The 25,852-nt window shown below is 48.2% G+C and overlaps 1 protein-coding gene across 1 annotated transcript in view; it reads left to right on the top strand.

The window, feature by feature from the left end:
* PAPPA (pappalysin 1) overlaps positions 1 to 25,852 on the top strand; it is a 240,175-nt gene that overhangs the window by 16,982 nt on the left and 197,341 nt on the right. Inside the window, exon 3 of the mRNA XM_035016597.1 lies at positions 15,477 to 16,539. Within this exon, the coding sequence (XP_034872488.1) occupies positions 15,477 to 16,539 (1,063 nt within the window). The remainder of the gene's footprint in view (positions 1 to 15,476; positions 16,540 to 25,852) is intronic.

Raw genomic sequence — 25,852 nt, 5'->3', positions numbered from 1 at the left:
CTTAGAAATATAATCTACAACTTTGTTTATTCAAACTCTGGTCTGAGTTTCTCTGAGTTTAAAATAGGCAAGTACACTTCAAATGTAGCCCGAGGTGGTCCTGACCATAATTATTCACTGGATTTTATCCATGAATCTATGAATCCAAATATCCATCCACCCTTCCATCCATGCATCCATCCATGAATCCATCGATCCATCCACCCATCCACCCACTTCCTTTCCTCCCTCCTTCTCTCCCTCCCATCCGTGCATCCATGTATCCATCCAACCAACTAACCATCCACCCACCTCCCTTCTTCCCATCCATCCATCCATCCTTTCATCTCTCTAACCTTCCATCAGTCCATACCCTCATCCATCTTCTATCTGTGTAATCTTCTATTTACCAAGCTGTGTGCTAGGGCTGGGGCAAGAGTTAGAAGACTCCAATTCTTGTTCTTAGGTCACTCTGAATCCTTGAGAAAAAAAAATCCCCTGAGACACCTCCACTGAGTCCTTTGCTTCTACTAGACTACAATTTGAAAACCCCACTTTAGAAGTTGAAAACTACTTTGAAAAAATTCAGCTGCTCTGTTTGCATAGTTATATAATTATAAGTATTCCCAGTGGTGCTCTGAATCTGCGTCTAGACTACTGGAAGCTTCTTTATCAACACTAATATTTTAGATCAATAACAACTTCCACCCATAGGTCAGTAGGTGGTGGAAAACCAATAGAGAATGTGCAATAGTGGGAGGGATCTTTGAGAAAGGGCAGGCTTCATAAAGGGAACAGAGAAGGGAGCTGTCAGTCACTTAGCTCCTGGGACTCTCTTTGCCCACAACCCCCAAAGCCCTTGATAGTGATTCTGAGCCTTCATGCTCCGTGTGTGCCCCTGGATGCATGATGGAGCAGGAAGCCCTCGTGGCATGGGGTTGTTTCAGTTTCCGAAGCATTTTCGACATGTACCTATCATATTCCCACTCGCCTTGTAAAACAAGCATTTTCATTTAATACAGTGAGGTCTTTGTATTCTCAACAACAAACACATGGTCTAAGGCTGTCGGACACAACCTGCCTTTTTCTCCAACACCACCCCCCGCCCCACTCTGTCCACCCTTACAAAGCCCAGTGTCAGCAGAAATATCTGTTTACAAACAAAGCCTCCAGGAGCACAGTATCAGTAGCTCGAACAAACCTCTAAAATATGTCCCCAACTCTGTCCTTGGCATCCCTGTGAACAGTGTGTATCACTGGCAGCCGCTTTCATAGAAGGCTTTTCTGTCTTTCCATCTTTCCAACTGTCTTCATGTCTGGCTTCCTCTGTCTCCTTCCACTTAATCATTAAAACCATGAGAAGCCTGGGCTGGAGAGGCAGGCGGATGCTGGCCCAGGCCTCGTGGATATCTGGAAAACCGAGCCCAGACAGGGACTGCTTGCAAACAGCGAGACGGACTCAGATACATCTAGCCTGTAGTGTGTCATCTGAAGCAGAAGCTGATTGAAGAAGGATTATTAACTGGGTGAATGTAATAGTTACATGATCATGCAGCTCTAGGTCATTTTTCAGTGAATATCAGGATTATCAGTGGTTGAAGTCACTCTTTTGTTTCTCTCTTGAACTTGAGTCTACTATACCTCCCTATTACCTTATACATAGTAAAGAGAATAGCTAACATAGGGAGCTTGTAATATGTGCCAGGTACTATTTTGAATACTTTGTGTGTATTAAGTCTTTAGTCTTTGCAGTGACCCTCTGAAATAGATACTATTCCAATGCTAGGTTTCCAGATGAGGGAACTGAGGTACAGGAAGGTTAAGTGACTTGCCCAAGGTCACACAGCAAGTAAAAACCAGTAGAATCAATCCTTAGTGTCCATTTTCTAGCCACTCCCCCACAAACATCTCTAGATCAGGTCCGAATTTCTTAGCCCCACATTCAGCTTCCTCCCCAAACATTGTTGCTTACCGTAACTTTTCCTAGTTCCTTATATCTCAATTTTTCAACCTCAGCACTGTTGACACTTTGGAATGAATAATTCTTTGTTGCAGGATGTTTAGTATTGTAGGATACTTAGCCTTGACCCACTAGATGCAGTAGCGGTCTCCACTCCCCAGCTGTATTGCATGTATTACCAAATGTCCTCTGCAGGGCAAGATCTCTGCTGGTGAGAACCACTGACTTACATGGATTTTTTTGATTAAAGAGAACGTGTTCCTAGAACACATATCCCCACCTCCACGCTTTTTCACTTTTGGTTTTCCCCTTGACCTTTCAGTGTCCTTGGCCTCCTCCCCATCAGTCTTCTCTGTTCCAGAGTCTTTCAGTTCCTCGGCATCTTTTATAGCCAGAGAGGAAATGCTAGCCTGTCTGGGTTACTGATCTGCTTTGTTTTTATACTTTTTTGTTTAAAAAATGATTGCCACCTCCAAACTTCCCATTTAAAATCCCCTAAAGATTGCACAGCAGTCTTGACTTAAAAGCTCAATTCATTTCATGCAGTCAGTGATGTTTATTGGTTCAACCATGTGTTAGGTCCTAGGCTAAGCACTCAGAGTATGAAGTCAAGGAGATGGACTACCTATATCTCGAGAACTTATGTGATAGGCTATCTGAGCAGGAGGGAAGATTCAAGATAACCCTTGTGCCCTCTCCCAGCTGAGAAGGTGGGGAAACCAAGCCCCAGAAGGTAGACAATATTTGATCAACATCAACCAGAGACCGAGCTCAAGGCTGAACTAGATCATCCTCCACCTAGTGGAACAAAATTAAAATTCTGAAGTCCTGGGGAGATCTAACTACTGTTTATCCTTCTAGAGCCTTAAAGAGGTCCTTTGGGTTGAATCATGATACACGATTTTCTGGTGGATATTAAAACACTAGAAAATTAATATCTGAAAAGTCTATCAACCCTCTCTCTTCAAAAGTTTGCTTAGACTCCATGCTTTCCATTATAGGTCTTAAGTCTGAATGACTCCAGATTGCCCCATGAGCACTGGGCAGGGAGTCCTGAGACATGAGTCCTGGCTATTTCAGCACTGTGATTCTATTGATAAGAACATGATGATCCCAAGCTAATGACTCCCCAGTCCCGCCCATGAACTCTTTCTCAAAACCACCAAAGATTCCCGGTTGTCTGTGGAACAAACTTCAGATCTCTTGGCATGCCCTTCACAGCCCTGGGCACTGTAGCCTCAGGCGGACCTTGTAATTTCATTTCCCTCTGCTACTCTGTGCACCCTCAGTTCCATCAAGAACAGAGGTCTTTCCCCATCTCCAGAGCCCCCTTCCAGTGACAGCACAGCTCCCAGCCTTTGACCATGTTCCTCCTTTTGCTGGGCGGTCTTGGCCCAACCCCTCCCACCCAGTCCCTGTTTCCCCTGCAAGGCTGTTTCTGTACCACTCATCTAGGAAAACTCCCCTGAGCCTTCTTGTCCCGTACAAATCAAGTGTTCCTTCTGTTGAGCTCCGTTTGCTTGTACTTCTACTAGAACTTACTCTGTTATACTTTATGGAAAATTAAGAACTGCCCCTTGTCCTCCCACAGTCCATTTTCCCCTAGCTGGGAAGCCCAGTTTAGAAGTTACGAACATGAACTCTCATGTCTGATTACCTAGGTTCGAATCCCACCTGTATTACTTGCCAGTGAGTTACTCAGGCTTGGGCAAGTTATCTGTGCTTCTCTGGGCCTCTGTTTGTTCATCTGTAAAATGGGAATAATAATTCTACCTTCCTGCTTGGATTGTTGAGAAGGCTGCCTGAGCTAATCCATGCCGTTTACCGCAATGCCTGGGACAGAGCAAGTGCTAATTCCGGGTGGCACCAGCCATGCGGAGCGGAATGGGAATCTGCCTGTCTGGCCGCGTCCCTTCCTTATCTCATGTTGCCATCGCTTTCCTTGAAAGTCTCACCCCTGGCTGTGTGGGCCAGGATGAGGTGATGGCACGCTCACCCGAGAGAGGAGCTTTTGTTTCCAGAGCTCAGCCCACATGGTCTGGGGTGCATTTTTACATAACATGCTGTGGATCTGCGTCAGTTACGAAATGTACATTACTTGGCTCGCCCATGTGGGAACCTTCTCCATCCCTCTCAGCTCCTTAGGTTTAGCTACAGGTACGCAGCGACGCTCTTGGTGCTGATTTGTAGATGAGGATCTAAGGTCCAGATGTGGACCCAAGGCTGAGTGAGGGTCTACTAGGCGCAGCCAGCATAGTGCCTGAAAAGCAAGGTACTTTTACGGGCCAATAGAAATGGCTTAGTTTCTTCTTGAAAATCAGAAGAAAATAGTCGATATAATAATATGAAGTATATAACGATGAATCCAGTGTCTTGATTGTATACATCTTTATGCCAATGTAATTGTAAAATATAATTCTATATATTTATGGAGGAAGGGAAAAGTGCCCAGGGCCAGGAAAGTCATGATATGACCCTGGATGAAAAGGCATTTGCCCAAGATCAATAGTATGTTAGTGGCAAACCAGGGCCAGAGTTCATGGCTTAATCACTCTCAACTTAGGTATCTTATCCCAGCATTTTTAACAGACTCCCTTAGAAATGAGTTCACCATAGTCTTCTCTTTTCCCCCGATGCGAAAGTGGACCAGAGAGGGGGTGCAGTTTGCCACAGGTCACACAGCTAAGTTATGCTTTCTTGACTCCTTGTTATTACTTTTAGTATTTTACACAACCAAACCTAGTGACTATGGATGCAACCCCCCCCAATCATACAGATGGAGAAGTTGAGGTCCAAGAAGTAGAAGAGGCTTTTATCCAGTGTCACAAAGATACCACTCCTGCCTCCAAGTCCGAGCTCTTGTTCCAGTGCTCTAAAGATGGTTTGAAACTTCAAAATCAACTCAAATTGGGTTTCCTCACAAGCCTTGGGCATCTTTCTTTCTTTCTTTCTTTCTTTCATTCATATATACATTCATACATTCAACAAATGTATACTGAGTGTTTATGTTCTGGGTACTATACAGAAGGCTCTAGATACAGAGCTGGTGAACAAACATGGACTCTTTACCCTCTCAGAGGCTCACTCTCTCTATTTGTATGAACAGAATCATAGTTTCTATTTTTCTTCCTTTAGAGAGTTCTGAGAAGAGCAAGTGAAATAATTAAGACTCTTTGTACTCTTTAAATCTTCAGGGAAACTTTATGCTTCCTGTATTGTTATAACCAATAGAGTATATGATCAATATAAGGAAGCTTTAAAAAAATGACTGTATGAAGAAATAGTCAACTGATTTTAAAAGAATTTTTCCTTATATTTATTGATAGAAAACATAAGGCATTGGTTAAGCACTTGACTTTGGAATCAGAGCTGAGTTCTAATCTTATTTATGTTATTACAAGTCAAAAGACCTTTGCCAAGTCAAGGAAACTGAGTCTCACTTTCCTCATCCATAAAATGGGACCAAGAGAACTTATAGAATAGTCATAATAATTCAACGAGATGATGCACATGAAATCCTTGTCCTTGAACATGACACATCATAAATGGTGACTCTATTTTCCAGTAGGTTCATATGGCTCTGAGTAGCATTAGAACAAATCAGAGTAGTGATCCTAGGGAAAATGTAAGGAGGCAGGTATGATAATAATAGGTATTCCTGACTGCATATTATTAATTCCCACTATATCCATCCACATTGCATCAACAGGAGGACTGGTACTAGCATTAGGGATTAGCGGTCTCTCACAAGAGGGTGTTCCCTGTGTCTGGTCATGCTCCATACCCTGAATGTCTGGGTTGAACTTGATACAGAAGTTGTCCTATGAAGATGTGTTGAATGAATCAGTGAATGGGTAAGTGGATAAACCAGGCAGGACCAGGGGATGTTAACATGGGGAAATAAAGCAGAGATAAAGCAATGAAAAGCCTCAAATGTCTTCACAGCTGTCCTGGGCTAGAGGGCACAGAATAACTCTGTGGGTCCCTGGAGACCAGATCCTGGGCCACTGGGTGGCAAGGAAAGGGAGTTGATTTGGGTTCACTGAAGGAGAGCACTGAGAAATGCTCGAAGGTGCAGAGGCCTTCTTCATGTGGCAGGGTTCTCTAATTCTGAAATACGAGTGCTCTCTTGTCAAGGTGTTTACAGGTGATTCAAGCAGGAAGTTAGGTGTTAAATGGATGATATAATGACCTTGAGGGAACCTCCAGCCCTTACTATGCCTGATTCCATGAATGATAAAGGGTAAGGGCTTGGGACTGCTGTGAAGGACATAGAGGGCAGGATGGAACGGTCCTTGAGAAGTCACCGTCCCTGAGGTTTGGTGAGTGAACGGGGAACAGCTTATAGGTCTTCAAATCATCAAAATGACCCAAAGTGGGCTCTTTTCTCCGGGGTGATTCCAGCATCACTTCTTAAGTCTATCAGGGTCTGGTTTGTGCTAGAAACTGAAAATGCAGGAGATCCCCTCTCTTCCTCCTCTTCCTCCTCTCCCTCCTCCTTGTTTCTTCTTTGTGTTCTTCCACTCCTCTGCCGTTTTCTTTTTTAAAAAGTTTATATGCTCCCATCTCACTGACAACGTGTGAAAAAGAGAGCAATGCACGTGCCTTTCTATTTCAGAGAAGAGTGTCAGAAAGGATAAAGTTTAACAGCACCGAAGAAGGTGGGGGAAAAAACCTGGTCCCAGTTCTGAGGAAAAGGAACAGACATTCATATCAATAAAAAGTGTAGCTGGCATGCGTCACGTGCTATGCAAATGAGTGTTTGCATTCTCTCACTAAATCCTCAAAATGGCACTGTGTGTTCAGTACTGTTATTATCAGTTTACAGTTGAGAAAACTATCAGGTAGGTGAAGGGATTTTGCCCAAGGCTACATAGCTAACAAGCGGCACAGCTGGGATTCCGACAGATAAGACTTCACAGTACACGTGCTCAAGGTGTGTTATGAGGCTGGTGCTCATGTGCCGAGTCCTGGTATGTTCACTATCTCATTAGTTCCCCCTACAACTGGCAGAGGTAGATAGTATCACCCCATTTAACAGATGAGAAGACTAATACTTTCCCAAGGCACGTAGTTAGTGAATGGTAGAGCCGCACTGGATGCACCTTTATTGCTCTATGAAAGCCCTCACCTTTCCATGTCCACACAGGCTGCTTACATAGGAGCAAAGGAGGCAGGCTGGAGAGTCAAGAACCTGGGGTAGACACAGGTGCACCTTGAGCCCCCAAGAGCCCTTTGCCATCCCAAACTCATCATGAAGTCTGTGTATTAATAAAGCTTATGGGTTTCAGGAATCTGTAAGCATACTCTTGTCAACCTTGCCTTCCCTTTGGATAGCCTTAAATAGTTTACAAGGAAATATGCATTCATTTATCTCCTTTCTTTCTCCAATGCGTTCTGTGAGGGATATAGGATAAGACTTTTTAATCCCTGCAGTACCTGTGGGAAAGCTGAGGCTCAGAGAATTGAACTCATCCAAGGTCACCCAGCTTGTAAAGAAGGCGAGCAGACCCACATAGTCAGAGGGCTTTCAGGCAATGGTTCCCAGCAGAAAAACAAGTACAGGTGGAGAGCAGACACACTCCCTGCCACTGCGGGGACTCTTCCCACTGTCCCATGCCACCCGGCAAAGGGAGATCTGGCCCCACAGGCTCACATGCGTGGCCGACACATGGGGGACACCTGAGTGAATCCTGACCTTGTGAATTCCTCCAGAGGGTTACTCTTGGTGCTCTTGCCTCTTATACCAGGAGATGGGGACGTCTAGAACTCAGTATAGTATATGATGTATTTCAAACCTCCTCCTTCTACGGAGCCTAAAATCAATCCTTTAAGCCAAGGTGGGCCTGGAGGCATGAGGATGCTGAGGAGCAGTCCCTCAGGTACCCACCTCGGTGATGTCCCCCCTTTCCTCTGAATGCCTGGGGCCGCTGAGTCCTCCGGGGTCATTTTGGTAGTCCTCCCCCCGACTGAACCAAGTGCAGGGACCATGGGTATACTTAACCCAAATCTGTCTGTTTTAATCACTGTCCTCTGGACAGATAAAAGCTTTCCATAGGATTGCTCTCTCAAGCATTCCTCTGTGGCTTTGATACCAGCCATTAAATCATGGAAGGGAAAACAAAACAAAACAAAAAGGGACCAGCTCCAACCTTTGGCTTTTAACTTTTTTAGCCTCCTGAAAGAAACCAGATTGCTGACCTAATTCCCCCCTTTGTACACCCATCCTCCCATCTCTGCTTGTCTTCCTCTGGCAGATGTCCCACAGTGAGTGGACATCCTTAAGTTGGGAGGTCCTAAAACTGCCTTCCTTCCCTTCTACCTCTTCCTCCATGACCATACCTCTCCCACAGTGGGAACCAAGGCTGGGCTGTCTGAAGGACCCGGGACCTCAGAGTCACAGGGAGTCTAAGTGGGGGGGTGGCGGGGGGGGGGGCGGGAGGAGGCGCTCTATGGCCATCTGGTGTAACCCTCCTACTTCATAGGGCAGGACGTGAGGAAGCCCAGAGAGGGGGGCTGCTTTCCCAGCAACCCACAGCAGAACAATGGCAGACTAGGCCACAAGACCCTTGACCCTGGGCTAAGAGTTATTCCCACCGAAGGGAAGCATCCCAGAGGAGAGTTCTGGCTTTAGAGTTAGTCTGGTTGTGATTCTACTACTGTCTCACTGTGATCCTTGTGGGGAATTCACGTAGCTTCTCTACACTTCAATGTCCTCTGTCAAAGGCCTGTCAGGAAAGCCCACTTCATGGGGTCATTATGAGCACTGCATGGGATCTTTGTGTCTAGCAGAGGAACTGCTACACAGAGGCTTTTAGCTAATGTTCCTTACTATTATCATTATTTAGTTGAAAATGCTGCTTTGTTACCGGCCAAAAGGACCCAGGTAGAGTATCCTTCTCCTCCCATGTCCACTCTACCAATGAGAGAAAACCAAATAATAATATAAACTTGATATACTTGTTACACTTTGTTAATTGTCCTCCCTGACAGTGCTGAAAGTTAAGTGTTGTCGGAGCTAAGTTTGTGTTGACTTAATCCATGCCGGGAGAACATCCTAGGGGGGATAAAACCACATGCACAGCATGGAGACATAGCTGAGGTCCCAATCATCTGTGGGGGAACTGAGCTTGAAATCAGGAGTCTTTAATTCCAGTCCCTCCAACCACTTAGTGCTGTGTGACCTGAGGCAGGTGACCTCACCTCTCTGAGTCTCAGCTCCCTCAGCTGTAAAGAGCACCTGTTACACAAGGTGGCTGTAAGGATGAGACACTTTGGCACAGAAGCTGCTACCCACCTGCTCAACACACGGCAGGGCCTTCAGATACGCACATTCCAGCTGAGACACGGAAGCACCCCTCCCCTGTGAGGCATGTTTCCTGCGTATGGCGACCGCAACACCAGTCTTTGTTTCCTCCTGGTAAACCTTGCTTTGCTCACCCTGAGAATTGAGTAAATCGAGGCAATATGCATAACCTGGGCACCAGGCAGTGGATAATGAGATAGATTTTAGAGACATCTTGGTGGGAGAGCTTGGAGAATGTGTGGAATGATGGTGTTCTAGTCTGCCAGAGCTACCATAACATAGTATCATGGACCAGGTGACTTAAACAGAAATTGACTTTCTCACAGCTTTGGAAGCTTGGCCTCTGAGAACCAAGTGTCCACAGTGTGGGTTCCTTTTGAGTCCTCTCTGCTTGGCTTGTAGATGGCCATTGTTGCTTTGTGTCTTCACATGGTCGTCCCTGTGTGTGTGTCCGTGTCCCAATTCTCTCTTATAACAAGGACACCAGCCCTACTGGATTAGGGCCCATCCAAAGACCTCATTTAAAGCTTGATCATCTCTGTATAGACCCTACCTCCAAATAAGGTCACCTTCTGAGGTATTAGGAGTTAGAAATTCAGCATACAAATTTTGAGGGGACAAATTTGAGCCCATAACAAACAGAAAGGAAGATAGGAGCCAGCCAAGAATGTGACTGCAACCGGCGCGGGGGAAGGAGAATATTTCTGTATAGACCCTGGAGGTTGGGACAAACCTGGGTCAGAAACCAATAGGTAGGAAAGCTGGGAGTAGAAGCCCAGGTGCTAGAGGACAAGCTAAGGAAGGCATTCTGAGCTCTGGAAAGACAACAAGACCCAGGCACGTCTTGGGTTCCAGGGAAGTTGGGTGAGCCAAGTGAAACAAATTAAGACTAGTAATAAAGAACCATGGATTCTCAGTCAATTTTTAGACCCAGGCAGAAGAATGACATGAAAAGCAGCTTCCTGGCTTGCAGTTCAGTTCAACGTGCTTGTGTTGGCGCTGTGGGACTTACAGAAATATTTTCGGAGGGGGGCTGTGCCTTCAAACAGCCCACTGGGCTCTTAACACAGTGCTGTGATGAAGCACCTGAGCTGGGGAATCCTATAGACCTGGATTCCAAGCTTTGTTGCCTTGGATAAACCTCTTCCCTCCCTGAGCCTCAGCTTCCTCTAAAGAATGGGCAAAACTGAGAGTTCCGTTGTGAAGGTTAAGTGGGAGAATTACTGTAAATACCCGGGACTTAACGAGTTCTAAATAAAGGGTACTATGCTCTTGTAAAGAACACAGCACTAGGGAAATGTCCCTCCTTCTTTTCCTTCCTTGATTTTTAATTTGCAATGACAAACTCTCCGAAGCACCTGCAAGGTACCAGGGTCTGTAGTGGACACTGGGCACTTTGAAATGAACCAAGCAGACACACAGATGGGAACCACAGACATTGGATGAGTAATTACAGAAGTGGTGAGTTCTCAGACAGGAAGGGTTGTGATGGATGTATGGAAGATTTGTCTGTTCCCGGAGTGGAATGGAGTGGTTGGACGGAGCTACCCTGGGATAGTGCCATTAAACTGATCCCGAAAGGGTGACCCCAGAACCCAAAGGACTCCTGGTGCAGCCCTGGCCAAGGTTTTGGGAGACTCCATAGGAGCCTTCTGCCTTTGGGCTAGCCCCTTTTACATATGCTCTTCATCTCCGGGATGAGGTTTAGTGGATAGATGGGAAGAAAAAGAGACCGTAAAAATAAGTAGGCAGCAAGCTTCTGGGGGGATCTGAAGCCCTTTTCAAAGGAAGCCTAGCTGCAGGAGGATGAGGGCACATTAGAAGGGCCAGCTGACCAGGGTTTGTGGGACCGGTGATTACCATGAGGCCCAGGGCAAGCCCCTTCCAGGTCTGGGGCCGGACCTGTCCATCTGTGCATGCCCGACACACCTCACGGGCTCTGCACACTTTTGGAGTCTGCTTCCATGCGCTCATAGCCTTGAGGCAGGCTTATGCTAATTAGATGTAGATTGTGTGCGGGATGGCCCCGTAGCCTTCATCTTGTCACATGGGGATGTGTCCCCTGGGATCAACTTCCAGCACCACACAGATGGTGCAGACTGCAGACCGCCTCTCTCTCTTTCCTTCACTATAGCTCTATCTTCCTGGACAACTGTGGGGAGGGACAAGGTGAGGGTGGGGAGGGGAGACGGTGCCCTCCAGAGTACACAGTTGTGTGTCCTCTATGGAGATACACAGAGCAGAGGGGACCTAAGCATGCAAGCATTAGGAATGACACAGGCTTCCAACATTCAAATCAACACCTATGTTGAGCTCCTTCTGCTTACAAGGAACCATTCTAGCAGTGAACAAAAGAGCTCTTAAATTGTAGGGGGGGGCATCATTTAATCCTAACGTCTCCTTTTTCAGAGAAGGGAAAGGAGGCCTGGCAGCAAGGAGGGGTGCTGTGCTTGTCCCAGGCAAGGTCATCCAGATCTCTGGTTCCAGATCCCTGGTTCTGGGCTGGTGGTACAGCCCCCTGAGTGTGACTACTGTTGATTAGGTTATTTTCATACAGAAATAAGTCCCCGTCACCATCATTGACCCCCGGCCCACCCCTGCTGAAGTTCAGTGATTTCCTTTCGCCACTTACACTCCAGAAGAATATTTCCTTCTGAACTTCTGAAGCCACTGCTTCAAGGTTCTCGTTTCCCTTAACGTGTTTCCTCTTGGTTCCACTGAAAAGCCTCTCTTTGCCCTTCCTCTCTGCCTCCCGGGGCTAAGCTACCTCTTAGTCCTCGGCTCTGTGTGGCAGAGTCTGGCCTTTCTCACTGCGTCTCTCTTCTCTCTCAACTGCAAACAGGGGGCTTGAGCCCGGGTCCCAAGCCCCAGGAAGGTTCTGAACTGAGGGCACCCTACAGATGTGTAAACATTTTACCTTGCTCACCCAGCTAGCCGCCTTCCAAAGGCAACAGGAAAACCAGGGACGGGAGAGCCCCTGGCAAAATAAAAGACCTGCAGGAAGAGAGCGAGAAAGAGAGAGAACGAAAGAGGGAAAAGGGATCCTGTTTCAGATATTAATTTTCTCATTAGAAGAATTTTCTCTTTGAGGGGGAGTGTTCGCCAGGGGAGCAAGAGAAGGTGAGCTCAGAGGTGGGATGGGGAGCCCAAGCGTGGTGGCCCTAGGAACTTTGCCCTCACTGATCCCCATAGCAAGTGGCAACGCATAGAGCTGGGGTAGCCTGTTCCAAATCTGGAGTCAGAGCTTCCACTTTGGAAGGGTCCATGGGGAGGTAGCTTTTCACAGGCAGTGTCCTGACAGCAGCTAAGCAGACGGGATTTGTGATTTCTAAGTAGGCTTTGCCGGTGGTTTTGGGGAGGACTCGTGCTTTTTTTGAGCCTTCATCCTCCCAGCTCTTGCTCCATCAGTCAAGATGCCTTCAGGTGCCTTCTCCCTTTGGCCTTTCTGTATTGTGTTTCTCGTCATTTTCTCCTTGTCATCATTGACATCACTCCCAGACTTTCCAGCATCTTAAAAATGAGCTCTCACTTGGACGGCTACTGTATGCCAAGGATGGCATATCCGCTGTATCTTTTAAGTATGACAGCACATTTAAAGAGAGATCTAGTCAAGAGGGAGAAGAGCTGCAGAGGTGAAGTGATTTTCCCCAGACGTATGGCTAGTAATTCTTTTATCAGAATTACCCCAAGTCCAAAGATCCTGCTTGCTCTGTGCTACAGAGAACACACGCTTTCTTTTGACTCTCCCTGTCCTTTAGCCATGAAGACCTGAGTTAAGTTGATTCTGTTTGTCCTTTTTCCTTCTCTGGCTGTATTTGGCATCCTTCCTGTGCTCCTTCATGAGACACTTGCTGAGCCCCTGCTGTAGACAAGGAATGGTATAAGGTCCTAGGCAGGGTACAGATGGCCCAGCCAGAAGTCCTCACTTCAAGCCTCCAGTCTAGTAGGACTCCAAAACCAGAGAACAAGTGTCTAGTTGCCTTAAAGTAAAATGAGTGCAGAGGAGAGATGAGCATTCCTCACAGGGCTATCATGGAGAGCTTCTTGGAAGAGGTGGTTTCTGTTTTAGCCATGGGGAAACCTGGAAACACAGAAAAGCAGACTTGGACCAGGCATGTAAGGGGGACCTCATTCGGTCCCCTCCTTCACCAGATAGAGAACCAAGACCCAGAGGAGGTACTCAGTGCTTCACCAAGGTTGCCCAGCCTGTGAGAGCAGGTTGAATTTGTGAGAAGACTCCAGCCATTGCCTGAGGGACTGTTGGGCACGGAGTTGGAGGAGAGGTATAGGCCGACTTAGATGCCAAGCCAAAACTGCCCTCCGCATCAGTTGCTAACAGAGAGATTTACACAAGTTCAAGGCCCCAGTACCAACAAGGAGTAGATACCGCGTGGGCCTCCTCTGTTGATTTTTCTGGAAGCTCTCCATGCTTGTTTGGTGAATGCTAATGGCCGATGCATGCTCAAAGTTATGGTGACCACAACAGGTCTCCAGCTCAGAGTAAGGACTGTCCTCCTAAATGAGCATCTTGTATTCATTCTCATCTCCCTCTCTTTCTCCTCCCACCTGGCCTCGTACATCATCCCACGCTTAAAATATACTCTTAATTAGAAAGTCCTCTTCCCCATCCAACAGCCTGTCTGTGCCAAGGACACTGGGTATATTCCAGAAAAGCTGAGGAATGGGGGTTGGTGATTATAAAGATAATTCGATCCAGAGAGAATCCGCTAAGTGACTTCTTGGGGTTTCCAGAGTGAGTCTACAGACATCAGCCTTGCGACCTTCCCAAACACCGAGCTTGTGGCACCCCCAGGCAGGTGATGTGTTCTGGATCCTTGGTGGCTTTGATGGGGAAGAAGGAAGCCCCCGCAGAGTTAGTGCACAGGGTACTGAATGCCAGGGTCTGATGGATCGAGGAGCCACTGGCCAACCATTTGACCTTTAACCCATCCATCTCTTGCTTCCTTTAGAATCCATATCTGCCTCTGTTCACTTAACATCACCACCTTAAGGGTGTTACATGGATTAAATGAACTCGCACATAGACCTTAGTATAATACAGAGGCTTGGAAGATTTAAGTAATGAAGGAGTCCCCAGCACCTTTTATGTTAAGAGGATGCTTTTCATTTCATTCTTTTGCAAATATTCGCGGTAGTGTCAGAGAAAAGCAAGCTGAATTGGGTCTCAGGACATTTGTCAATGACTCTACGTAACCTGACAGATGCCTTTCATTTTCTGGGTCTGAAATCCCTCACCTGTCAAGTGAAAAAGTTGGAAGTGGTGATCTTTAAAAACCTTTCCAGCTCAGATATTAAGCATGTCTGCCTTTCTTTGGGGCTGAATTTCAGGGCTAGCCGGGACTGACTCCTGTTAGAAGGTGGAAGCATTAGCTTTGCGGCCCTTGACCTTCGCTTCTCTGGGCCAACTTTGCTGACAATTCACTATCACTGGCCATGTGATGACTGCCAATGGTGATGTGTGCTCAAAGTTTTGGTGACTGTAGCAGGGGACCTTCTTCTCAGTGAGCATCTTCTATTCATTATTACCACCCCCCCCCCCCATTCTCCTCTTGCCTCCTATGTCATCCCACACTTAAAATACCCTCTTGGTTGTTTTTAATTTTTTTTGAGATTTATTTATTTATTAGAGAGAGCATATGCATGAGTTGGGGTAGGGCAGAGACAGAGTCCCAAGCAGACTCCCTGCTGAGCATGAAGCCTGACATGGGGCTCAGTGTTATCACCCATGAGATCAAGACCTGATCTGAAATCATGAGTCGGACGCTTAACTGACTGAGCCACCCAGGTGCCCCTAAAACACCTTCTTAATTAGAAAGTCCCCTTCCCCATCCAACAGTCTTACAAAATCAAAGGTGTTCAGATTCCCATTATTATTATTGTTGGTATTTTCTTTAGCTCAAATACCCATTCTACAAATGCAAATCTTTCTTATATGTTCTGTGTTCAGAGCCAATAAAAGTGAAACTGCTTGGGCTCACATAGTGGTGAGAGGCCCCCAAAGCCAGCTCGCCCATCCTCTCTGTTCCTCTAGCCCTCACCTTGCCCTAAGGCTGGTCCCAGAGTCATCATTAGGAACTGGCAGATCCTGCAGAGCACAGTTCGAGAACTGCTGGTCTAGGACATCCTGATATAAGTTTTATCAGAGAGAAGTAACTTCGTGCCCTTCTTCCATCCTTTATTGACACATCTTTCTCTCTTCGGGCCACATAGGGCTATATGACAAATGTTCTTATACCTCGCGTGACCGAGGATGGGTCGTGGGAATTCACACCATCAGTGACCAAGGCAACAGAGACCCCCGCTACTTTTTCTCCCTGAAGACAGACCGGGCCCGGCAAGTGACCACCATTAATGCCCACCGCAGCTACCTCCCAGGCCAGTGGGTACACCTAGCCGCTACCTACGATGGGCGGCTGATGAAGCTCTACGTGAATGGTGCCCAGGTGGCCACCTCCGGGGAGCAGGTGGGCGGCATCTTCAGCCCGTTGACCCAGAAGTGTAAAGTGCTCATGCTGGGAGGCAGCGCTCTGAATCACAACTACCGCGGCTACATTGAACGCTTCAGTTTGTGGAAGGTGGCCCGGACTCAGCGGGAGGTCCTGTTGGACATGGAAACCCATGGCCTCCACACTCCTCTACCTCAGCTCCTCCTCCAGGAGAACTGGGACAATGTGAAGCGCACCTGGTCCCCCATGAAGGATGGCCACGTCCCCCAAGTGGAACTCAGCAGTGCCCACGGCTTCCTGCTGGACACAAGTTTGGAGGCTCCCTTGTGCGGGCAGACATTGTGTGACAACACAGAGGTCATCGCCAGCTACAACCAGCTCCCACGGTTCCGCCGGCCCAAGGTGGTGCGCTACCGCGTGGTCAACCTCCATGACGACAACCGCGAGAACCCCACGGTGAGCCGCCAGCAGATCGACTTCCAGCACCGGCAGCTGGCCGAGGCCTTCAAGCACTACAACATCTCCTGGGAGCTGGAGGTGCTGGAGGTGAGCAACTCCTCCCTGCGCCACCGCCTTGTCCTGGCCAACTGCGACATCAGCAAGATCGGGGACGAGAGCTGTGACCCCGAGTGCAACCACACGCTGACCGGTCACGACGGCGGGGACTGCCGCCAACTGCGCCACCCTGCCTTCGTGAAGAAGCAGCACAATGGGGTGTGCGACATGGATTGCAATTATGATCGGTTCAGCTTCGATGGCGGAGAGTGCTGTGACCCCGAAATCACGGACGTCACCAAGACTTGCTTCGACCCCGACTCTCCGCACAGGTAAGTCCTGCCGGGCAGGCGATGCCCAGCTGTGAGCTGACTCGGTACCCCCGACATTGCATAGGCAAGGCGCCTGAGACTCCTAGGGGTTCTGGAACTTTGCGAATTTTCCAGTGTGCACGGCAGCTTGGTGACCGAGGCCAGGCCCTTACAGTTCTCATGGGGACGGTATGAGAGGGTAGCCATCAGGACAGTATTCGCTGAGCCCCTGCTGCAGGCTAAGAGGGAAGACAGCCCTGTCTTCTCAAGGGGCTCAGATTGGAAACTGGGTGATGGGACCCGCGTACGGATAACTGTCATAATGTACGTGGTAGAGTGAGGTACAGCGTGTTATCCAGGACGTAGTCCCTAGCCACATGGGACTGTTTAAATTAGTTGAGATTAAATAAACTCAAAATCTGGCCTGAGTCACATGAGCCACATTTCAAGTACTCAGCAGCCTCGTGGGCTAGTGGCAACCATGCCTGATGGAACAACAGGGACCACGCACCCCAGCCGAATGTTCGTTTTGTTGCACTGTGCTGGTAACGCTGGGATTAGCTGGGTCAGACAGCCTGGGTTCAGGTCTCAGCCATACTGTTTCCTCACTTGGTGACCCGTTAGAAGCCGTGTCTTCCTCTGTAAAGTGGAAGTAATAAAGCACCTGCTTTGTGAAGCTGCTCTGGGGATGGAGAGGGGGCGTATAAAGCGTGGTCTCTCTTATAGTGGCTGGCGGGCCACGAGTTCTCAGTAAGCATATTATATGGTATTACTTGTGTCAGGAAGGTGGCGTGTGCTGTGTTTAGGGAGTGCCAAGGGAGATCAAAGAGGAAAAACTTAGATACAGTTGAGAAAAGCTTAGATACAGTTTGGACATCCAAGATTGGGTTGGGGGAGAGAGGAGGGTGCTTCGTCCCCTCCTGAGAAGAGGGTAGAAAGGGGAAGCTTCTGTCTAAGGCTTCGCGTAGCCTCTGCTTGCACTATCAACTCTTAACCAGCACCCCCAAAGAAAAGCCCAGAGGAGAACCTGTGGGTGATCTATATTCAATATGGGCCTAGTTCCAAGCCAGAGAGACAGTCAACGTCCACTTTCCTGATCTCCCAGATTCGAGCTGAACTTTTCCATTCTGTCCAGCGCACAGGACCCTGGACTTGCTGATAGCTCGAGCACATTTGCCGACCTCTGCAGGTTTTCTGCTGACTCTTCTCTTTATGTCTCTCTCAAAAGAGCGAGGGCCTCCCATGCACAGACAAAATACCTATGTGCAAAGGAATGACGATGCTGGCAGGAGAATGTCGTGCCTGGCAGCAAGCCAGAAAGCACGTCAGCTCAGCCTGCTGGCACCAGGCAGGCCCTGGACTCTCACCTTGGTTCAGAGACATGAGCAGCCCGAGTGGGAAGAAGCCTTGCTGTGTGGCCTGTTCCTTCCAGGTCACAGTGCATTTTCATCTCTGCTCTCATTTGGGCTTTGACAGAATTTGGTAAGGGAGGCAAGACAGGGGTTAGTATTTGCATTTGACTGACAGAGAGCTAGAAGGGCCCAGCAGGTACAAGGACTAGGCCAAGGTCATGGGTCAGGAGAGTCATTCAGCTAAGTCACAAATGCAAGTCTCTGAGATTAAGGTAGTGTGTGCTCTCCTGAGCTGGACTCCCAGGGGTTATCCACGTGCCCAGGCAGAGTGGGCATGGAGGAGGGCAGAGGGCCACGGATAGCTGGAAGTCATTCACCCATTTATTGGTACATTCATTTGTTCCTTCTTTCATGCGTGCATTCATTCATTCATTCGTTCATTCATACAACAAATGCTTGTTCAGCACCTACCAAGTGCCAGGAGGGTGGGTACCCTTAGCCCTATTGTGCCGAAGGAAACTCAGGATCCAGAATGCCATAGGGATTTAGCCAAGGTCAGTCAGCTAATAAAATGGAGAGCTTGGATTCGAATCCAAGTCTATTGACTCTAAAGCTCCCACTGAAGGGAGGTATTTTTAAGTCTAAGAAGCAGTAAGAGGCAGAGTTGAAGGGCAGGGGTGGCAGGCAGGGCGGCTTCACTAAAGCCTTGGGAGAAAACTGTTGAGTTGATTGGGTCAGGACCGAGGGCAGCCGGCCTTTGTGGCGGGTGCACTGTTCTGGTGTGGAGGGGCCGCGGGGGGCCCCAGGTCCCAGATACCTCACCAGCAGCAGACAGAGTTGGCAGCCTCCAACAGGCTCCTCTTTTCTAAGTCACGGGACAGCCTGCCCAGAGTGTCTGTGAGCAGCCATGTGCCAGCTCTGTGACCACTCACGCCAGAGCATTTGTTTGATGGCTGGGAAAGTCGGGAGTCCTGGGTGAGCCCCATCAGACAATGTGTCATCTCCCGACGGGGCTGGGGGTGATGGCATCTGGGCTGTGTCAGCTCCTCTGTGCGCAGAGAGAAACGTGGGGACGTTTGCAGAGAAATACTTGCTTTGTGACTTTAAGAAAAGGGAGGGAGGGAAGGAGGGAGGAAGAAAGAAAGAAGGGAGGGAGGGAGGCACCTTTAGTAGAAGCGGTGAAAATTTGATTGACATTATCTAGGGGATTTTTAATAAAGAACTAAACTTAATTCTCAAGATCCTTTCTCTCTTCCTCTCTCCCTCTCCTCTCTCTTTTTCTGTCTTAATGGGTAAAGACAGTAAAACTATTGAATACTTCTCAGTCTATGGTAAGGCACCAATTTTGGTTTTTTTCCCCCTGTATATTGCAAACCCAATACCACAAACAATGAATCATGGAACACTTCATCTAAAACTAATGATGTAATGTATGGGGATTAACATAAGAATAAAAAAAAATGAACCCGTATAAAATGAAATACCACAGGAGTGTTAGCCTCAGAGTGTCAGAGAACTTGAAAAGTTTCTCCATTCCTTGTACGCAGTGCCCCATAGCCTAGTAAGCGGGTTCTTGCACTGTCTCCTTTGAGTAGTTCTGATTAAAAGTCATCATTCTGACAATTTATGTAGCGATTCCCTTGAGTAAAATAAGATTCCCCTGTAATGCAGCTGGGCAGACCAGTGAATTCCATCAGAGAAGTGTTTCTTTTAACATGTTTAGACTCCAGGAGAGCACCTAATCCGAGGTCAAATGTCAGACCTAGAAACATCCTCAGAGATCACTGGTCATCCCCCATCGAGGGAAACTGAGGCCAAAGCTCACACTGTCCATTAGTGGTCAAACTAGGGTTAAGGTTGCTCTGGATTTCTGACCCCTGGTCATCTGCTGTGGCATAGCTGTCCAGCCCTGTCCCGATGACATCCTGGACAGCCACAGGTCCCTGCCCCCTCACGTTCTGTCCTCACTCTTCCCAACTATCCCTGAGAGCTTGGGATTATGGAGTGCTTGAGTGAGTGAGTTTGGAAGAGAAGTGGATAATGGCCTTGGGGTTCCATGAACCCCTGTGAAACTATTAGAGCTACACTGGCAGCTAGTTTTCCATATTAAGGGGCCAGAATAAGAACAGCCTGTGAAAGATGTTTCTTTCACAAAGAGAGGGACTGGACAGTGAGTGGCAAGAGCTGTATATCATAACCACTAACCGCATTTGGCCCGGATGAGAAAATTCTCCTGGGGCCATGACTATAGGGCCATGATACATGCACTTCAAGTCTCCAGAGGCCTGTCCTGTGGGAAAGGGAACAGAATTCCTCTATATGGCTTCTAAGCCCTGGCGAGGACCGGGGGGCTGTAATTACAGGAGGCCGCTCAGACTGAGTAACAGATGACGTCATCCCCCCTCAGAATGGTGCTCCCAGGGGAGCACTTCTCTTCAGGGGAGTGAGCGCCCTGAGGCATGCACAGTGAGGATTATGGCAAGGCTGTAGAGAGTAGCCTTGATAGTCTTGGGATTGAGCCCAGCACAGCCCAACTTTTTGCTGATATCTTCCTCCCCTCCTGTTAATGGAACCACATGGTCACATTTGGTTACAGACATTTCTTGGGTATGTGTATCCCTGCCAGGCCCTCTGCTGTTCACTGGGGATGCTGCAATGAGTGGGAGGCATCCCTCACCATTAAGGGGCTTTCACTTTGGTGGGGAATCCTATTCACCCATAAGAAGCTCTGATCCATGACACCCAGTGGGACGAGAGCTCTGTGGGGGCAGAGATCTGCTCGGACGAGGGGAACAAGGTGGGTTGGCTGGCGGAGGCATGCTGGGGATGGGCAACACTTCCAGAGGTAGAGAGGCAGGCTGCATAGGCCAGGTCTTGGCAGAAAGCAGGTGATACATTCAAACAGAACAATTAAGGAGAGTTGAAGGAGGGGCTCATTTGAAGGAGAGGCTATTCACAACAGGGTAGGCAGGGTTTAGGACAGTCTTCAAGGCCAGAGTCAGTAACAGTGGGGAGCCATTTTCAACCTTGACCTGGAAGGGCAAAAAGAGAGAGTGGTTTGGGAACCTACGAGAGTGACTGTGAGCAGAGGACTCCTGGGCAGCCGCGGTAACTCTCCGTAAAGAGGGGTAGCCAACCTACTGGAGCCCCCAGGCCAGAAGGGAGCCAGGAGAGTAAATGCTATGTTGTCATTCTCTTCTGCTTTACCGTCTTCTGCTAGAAGTCACAGGGCAAAGGAGCCCATAGATGTACCCCAAAGAGGCCAGCCTCCCAAGGGCACAGAGCAGGGTGGAGAGGGATGGGTAATGGATGTGGACGAGCAAACAGCATGTCCAGAACACAGAGAAAGACAGCCCATGCAGAGGGCACAGGAGAAGCAAGGGGACAGGAGGAAGGGCTTGGAGAATGAGTCTTCCATACACCTGGGACCCCGACCATAAGCATGGGAGGGTCCGCTTTATCTCGTGGCAGACTAGTATCAGGCTAAATCCTTCCTTCCTGCTTCTCTCCCTTTCTTCACTTCCTTCCTCCCTTCTTTCCTTTCTCTTTCCCTCCCCTCCCCTCCTTCCCTTTCCCTTTCCTTATTTTCCTCCCTTTTTTGCTTCTTTTCCTCTCCCAGTAAATATTTGTTGAATGCTCCCTCTGTGCCGGCCCAGACCCTGCCTTTTGGAGTTCACCATCTAGTGGAAAAGACAGACAAGAAAGCATGCCATTGTGATCACGGGTGTGAAAGAAGGTTCCCCAGTGTCAGCCAGGAGGAGCCGTCTGTGTGAGCAGTAAACATTTTTCTATCAGACTGGCCATTTAGAAAAAGACATTCCAATGAACTTGGCCATTCTCTACAGTGGTGGAGACGAGCCAGGTAGGCAGAATTTTATCTGCAGCCATTAGACATGTCTACTAACAAGTTAGAATGCACTTCACATGCCTTTTTATAGATGAAAGGGGAAAACCTGGGTATTAAGGGAAGCCCCTGGTATCAGGAACTCCAGGGGCATTTGACTCTTTGGGCTGCATGCACCCCATTGCGAGAGTATATTGCGACAAACCCACTGAGCTTCTGTTTAGATCCTCCAAATTGCAAGCTATGGCACAGTTAGGTGAAATTGACCTTTGTTCATGAATGTCTACTTGTATACAACTGGAAGATAGAAAAAGACTTCCCTTGTACACTGTTGGCTCATAGGGAAACATTTTCTTTGTCTTCCCTTTATTATTATTTTTAATGGAATAAGGGCGTTCCCTGGGGGCCATGCTATTTTTTTTGGACCCGAGCTGACATTGCTGGAAGTCTTTGGAAAGGACTGCAGTTAGCCTTGAGGCAGGCTCCTCGACTCCTCTGCCAGCACTACAGTTCTCTTCAGTGGCCTCCCCCTCCCCTTGTCAGAGACCGCTAAATGGTTTGCCTTCCCCTATTGGGGTATCTTCTTTTTTGGGATGATCTCATGAAACATACACTTCCTTCTCCCAAGTTCTCCCCAAATCTGGAAAAGTTGCATGGAATCAGGGACTTTCTGAGCTGATAGGAACAGTGGCAGGGTCCAGCCCTCTCTTGCTATAGATGAGGAAGCCGAGCTCCCAAGAGGGGCAAGCACTGACCCAGGCCTCCCAGCGAGAGTGAGGCTAAGCTGAGAGCAAGACCCAGGATCTCATCTCCTAATTCCAAGGCATTCCTACCCTCCTCCATTGCCGTGGTCTCTTGGAAGCTTCGGATTTGCAACTTGGAACAGTTCTGTTTAGTATGGTCGTGTTCTTCCCCATCATCCATATTTTGTTAAGACACTTTCGTACCCAGGGCACTGTGGTAAATGCCCTAGGGATCCAGCCTGTGATCTGCGTCCTGAAGGTGCTTATATTCTGTGGTTTAATGACATTTTGTTACAGTCATTCAAGAGATGGTGAGAAGGCAGGTGATTCATTTCCCAGTGAACCACACAGACGATCAGGCTTGCGTGAGCTCTGAAAAAAAGGCAGCATCCCTGTGGTTTGAGGAAGTCAGAAAAGATTTTCTGGGAGAGGAGGTACACAAACAGACCACCAGAATTCACAGGCTTTGTAATGACAGAAAAGAACAAAGAATGAGGTGGGAAGGTGAGGGGAGGGTTCCAGAAAAAGGTAAGTCTACTTGGGCCTTCATGTGGTTGAATGCCATGATTTGATTTTCTGGCTGTGGAGCTCTGAGAATCAGACTGATAACAGAACGAAGGGAGGATTCAGGAGAAATCGATGCTAGCTCTGGCTCAGCAGTGTCTCTTAGCTATGCAGTCGTGGGCAAGTCTCATAATCTCCTTGAGCCTCCATTTCCACATCTATGGAAAGGGAATAATAATAATATCTGACCGCCTGGATCACGTGGTTGCCTTGAGGGTCACATAAAATAATATCCCAGCAAGAGTTCTGGGAAGAGTTAACCAGCACGCAGATGAAAGAGGGCTTTGTTATTTGTTCAGTAACTTTGTTCATTCTTTTCCAGTAATCGTGTAAGAGAAATTGCTTGGAATTTTATAATCAGAATATCAGAGTTTATTTAATGTGACTAATATTCATTAAAGCAATAACAGGAGTCAGGCCTGGTAGAGTGGAAAAGTGATATGTGTTGGAGACTGACCAGGGTCTGTATCCTGGTTCCACTCTTCATTAGCTGTCTGACCTTGACTCGTTTCTCAATAAGAGTTGCTGGTTTCTCATCTGTAAAAACTGGGTGAGGACAGCTCTCCGACAGCATGTCGTGAAACTTACACGAAGTCATCTGTGCCAAAGCCCTGGTCATAGTGTGTGACACATAGTAGGTGCAAGTCCCCTCCGTTCTCGAGTACACACACGGACCCCTCTCGGTCAGCATTGTTTTCTGGAGACGGCCTTTCTGCAGGCTCATAAAAAAAAGGCCTGGATGAAACTGCAGTACACACACTAAGAGCATTTACACAGATTACTTTCATTCTTAAAATACTGACTTTTTTGTTTTTTAGGACTGGTCACAGAATTGGTATTTTTAAATAAAGTCCGTATAGCATATCAAACCCATTGAGCTCGCACACTAGTTTATTTTTGAAACGACCCAAATGTCGAACCGTGTTAGAAGACATAGTTCCGCGTGGGACGATCCCAGGCGGTGTTGGGATTGGTCACCAAGAGTGATGTGCTAATTTGGTTGAAGGTCCTAGATTTTTTTACCATCTCCAGCCTATGTGCCTGCTTGGGTGTAGATGTACAAATACCTCTCTCCAGGCCACGGGTGGCAGGGTCCCATTTCTCTGCTTCTGTCTGGGTTACCTTCATGCTTTTCATCTCAACCAAGCTCACCTTTACTCACAGGTCCCATCTGTGACTCTGCACAGTTGACTTTGGTCTTTGAGAGCAGGATACAGGGGGGAATGGAGCAAAGAGAGCTGTTCGTGGCTTCTCCACATGACGTTAAGAAGGAGCTCAAAACAGGGACTTGTGAGAAGCCGTGGAGGATCGGTATAGTTTCGAAAATAAATAAGAATATGAGTTTTGGAGACCAGGCATATTTGAAATCAAGCCACTTAAACATTTGAACCTTGAACAAGTCTCTAACTTTATCAAAGCTTCAGATGCTTCCTCCGTAAAATAGGGGATGAAAGTACCACAGTCTACCACATTGAGGGGCTCAGAGGATTCAGTGAAATCCTACAGGGGTCAGCCCTTTAGAACAGCACCCACCATTGACTGAGCACTCAAAATAACAGTGGTGGTTGTTTGGGGATTTTCCGTCTCTGGGAAATCTTCTGACCTCTTACACACATATTCCCTAATTCCCAGCCCCCTCTGGATCCTGAGCCCCCTCCCTGGAACCTTTGGGCTGGAGTGGGGGTTGGAGACAAGCTAATCCTCTCTTCTACCAAAGGCCTTTTTATTTTGGCTCCTGCAGGTTCCGTTTTTAAAAGATTGTCTTTACTCCAAAAGCCTTGCACGTGCTAAATGATACCATATTCATTGTCCCAAGCAGCAAACTGCAGTAAGTTTATGCATCCGCAGCATAAAGCCAAGGCATGTCTGGGATCCCAGGGTGGGCCTTGCTGTGTAGCTCTCACACATCCTAGGGAAGAAGCTGGAAACCAGGTGGGCACCCCTCGGGCGCTCAGGACCCCGCTGAGCAGCACAAGAAGTCTGCTCGCCTGTCGCTCTCACCGCAGCAGGATCTGTGTCTCAGAGTCTACAGGTGAAAGTTGCAGGTGCTCCCTATCTCACCCCTTTTCCTGGAGGTGCATTTCCATTTCCAGCTCTCAGGATGGACGGATGGACGGATGGGCGGGAGCGCTTGGTGCCCTCTCGAGGGCCCCAGCGGGAGGCAGTTGGGGTTTTTCCACCCCGGTCTGGCCTCATCAGCACTCTCCTGTTTCTTTCACCATCCACTGGTGACACTGACCACTCATGACAGCCTCAGCTCAGCCAGACGCCCTTCCAGGGTGGGAAACAAAGCAGTGGGGGTTTGAGGGAGGGTGGAACGGACAGACACTGGGACGTTTTGTGTTGGGGAAACACATTCCCCTAAATTGTGCGTGGCTCAGCTTGTACCTGCAGACTCACAGCTGGCCGATTCTCCACCTCCTCCGAGGGGACTTCCACAACCCCGCTCTCACTTTCTGGAAACAAAACTAGTGTGTGAACGGCAGCGCGTCGTGCTCGCGGGTTCGTTTGCCTGAGTCCAACAGGCTCCCATCTCCCGGGTTCTTTGTTTTGTTTTGTTTTGGGGGCCATTATTTCTTGTCTCCCTCCCTCTGTGCCTTCCTTTCTTTCTCTTTTCCATGCTCTCAGTTGTCTGGGTGATCTGGGGGTGGGGGAGGGCAGAGGGCGAGGAGATTGCGGTCTCCGTGTCAGGTGTCTCACGTTTGTGATGGCAGCCTTTTCTGAGTTCAGACAAACAGCACAGCCCCAGCCTTGAGCTTGACTCCTGCCTCCCAAACTATTTGTATGGCCACAGAGGGCAACGGTGGGCGACCAGAACGCCACAGAAGCAT

Source organism: Mirounga leonina, unplaced genomic scaffold, assembly GCF_011800145.1.
Source record: "Mirounga leonina isolate KUSES-001 unplaced genomic scaffold, KU_Mleo_1.0 Mir_170, whole genome shotgun sequence".
In the NCBI taxonomy this organism is placed as follows: domain Eukaryota; kingdom Metazoa; phylum Chordata; class Mammalia; order Carnivora; family Phocidae; genus Mirounga; species Mirounga leonina.
This window is presented reverse-complemented; position numbering and strand designations above follow the sequence as displayed.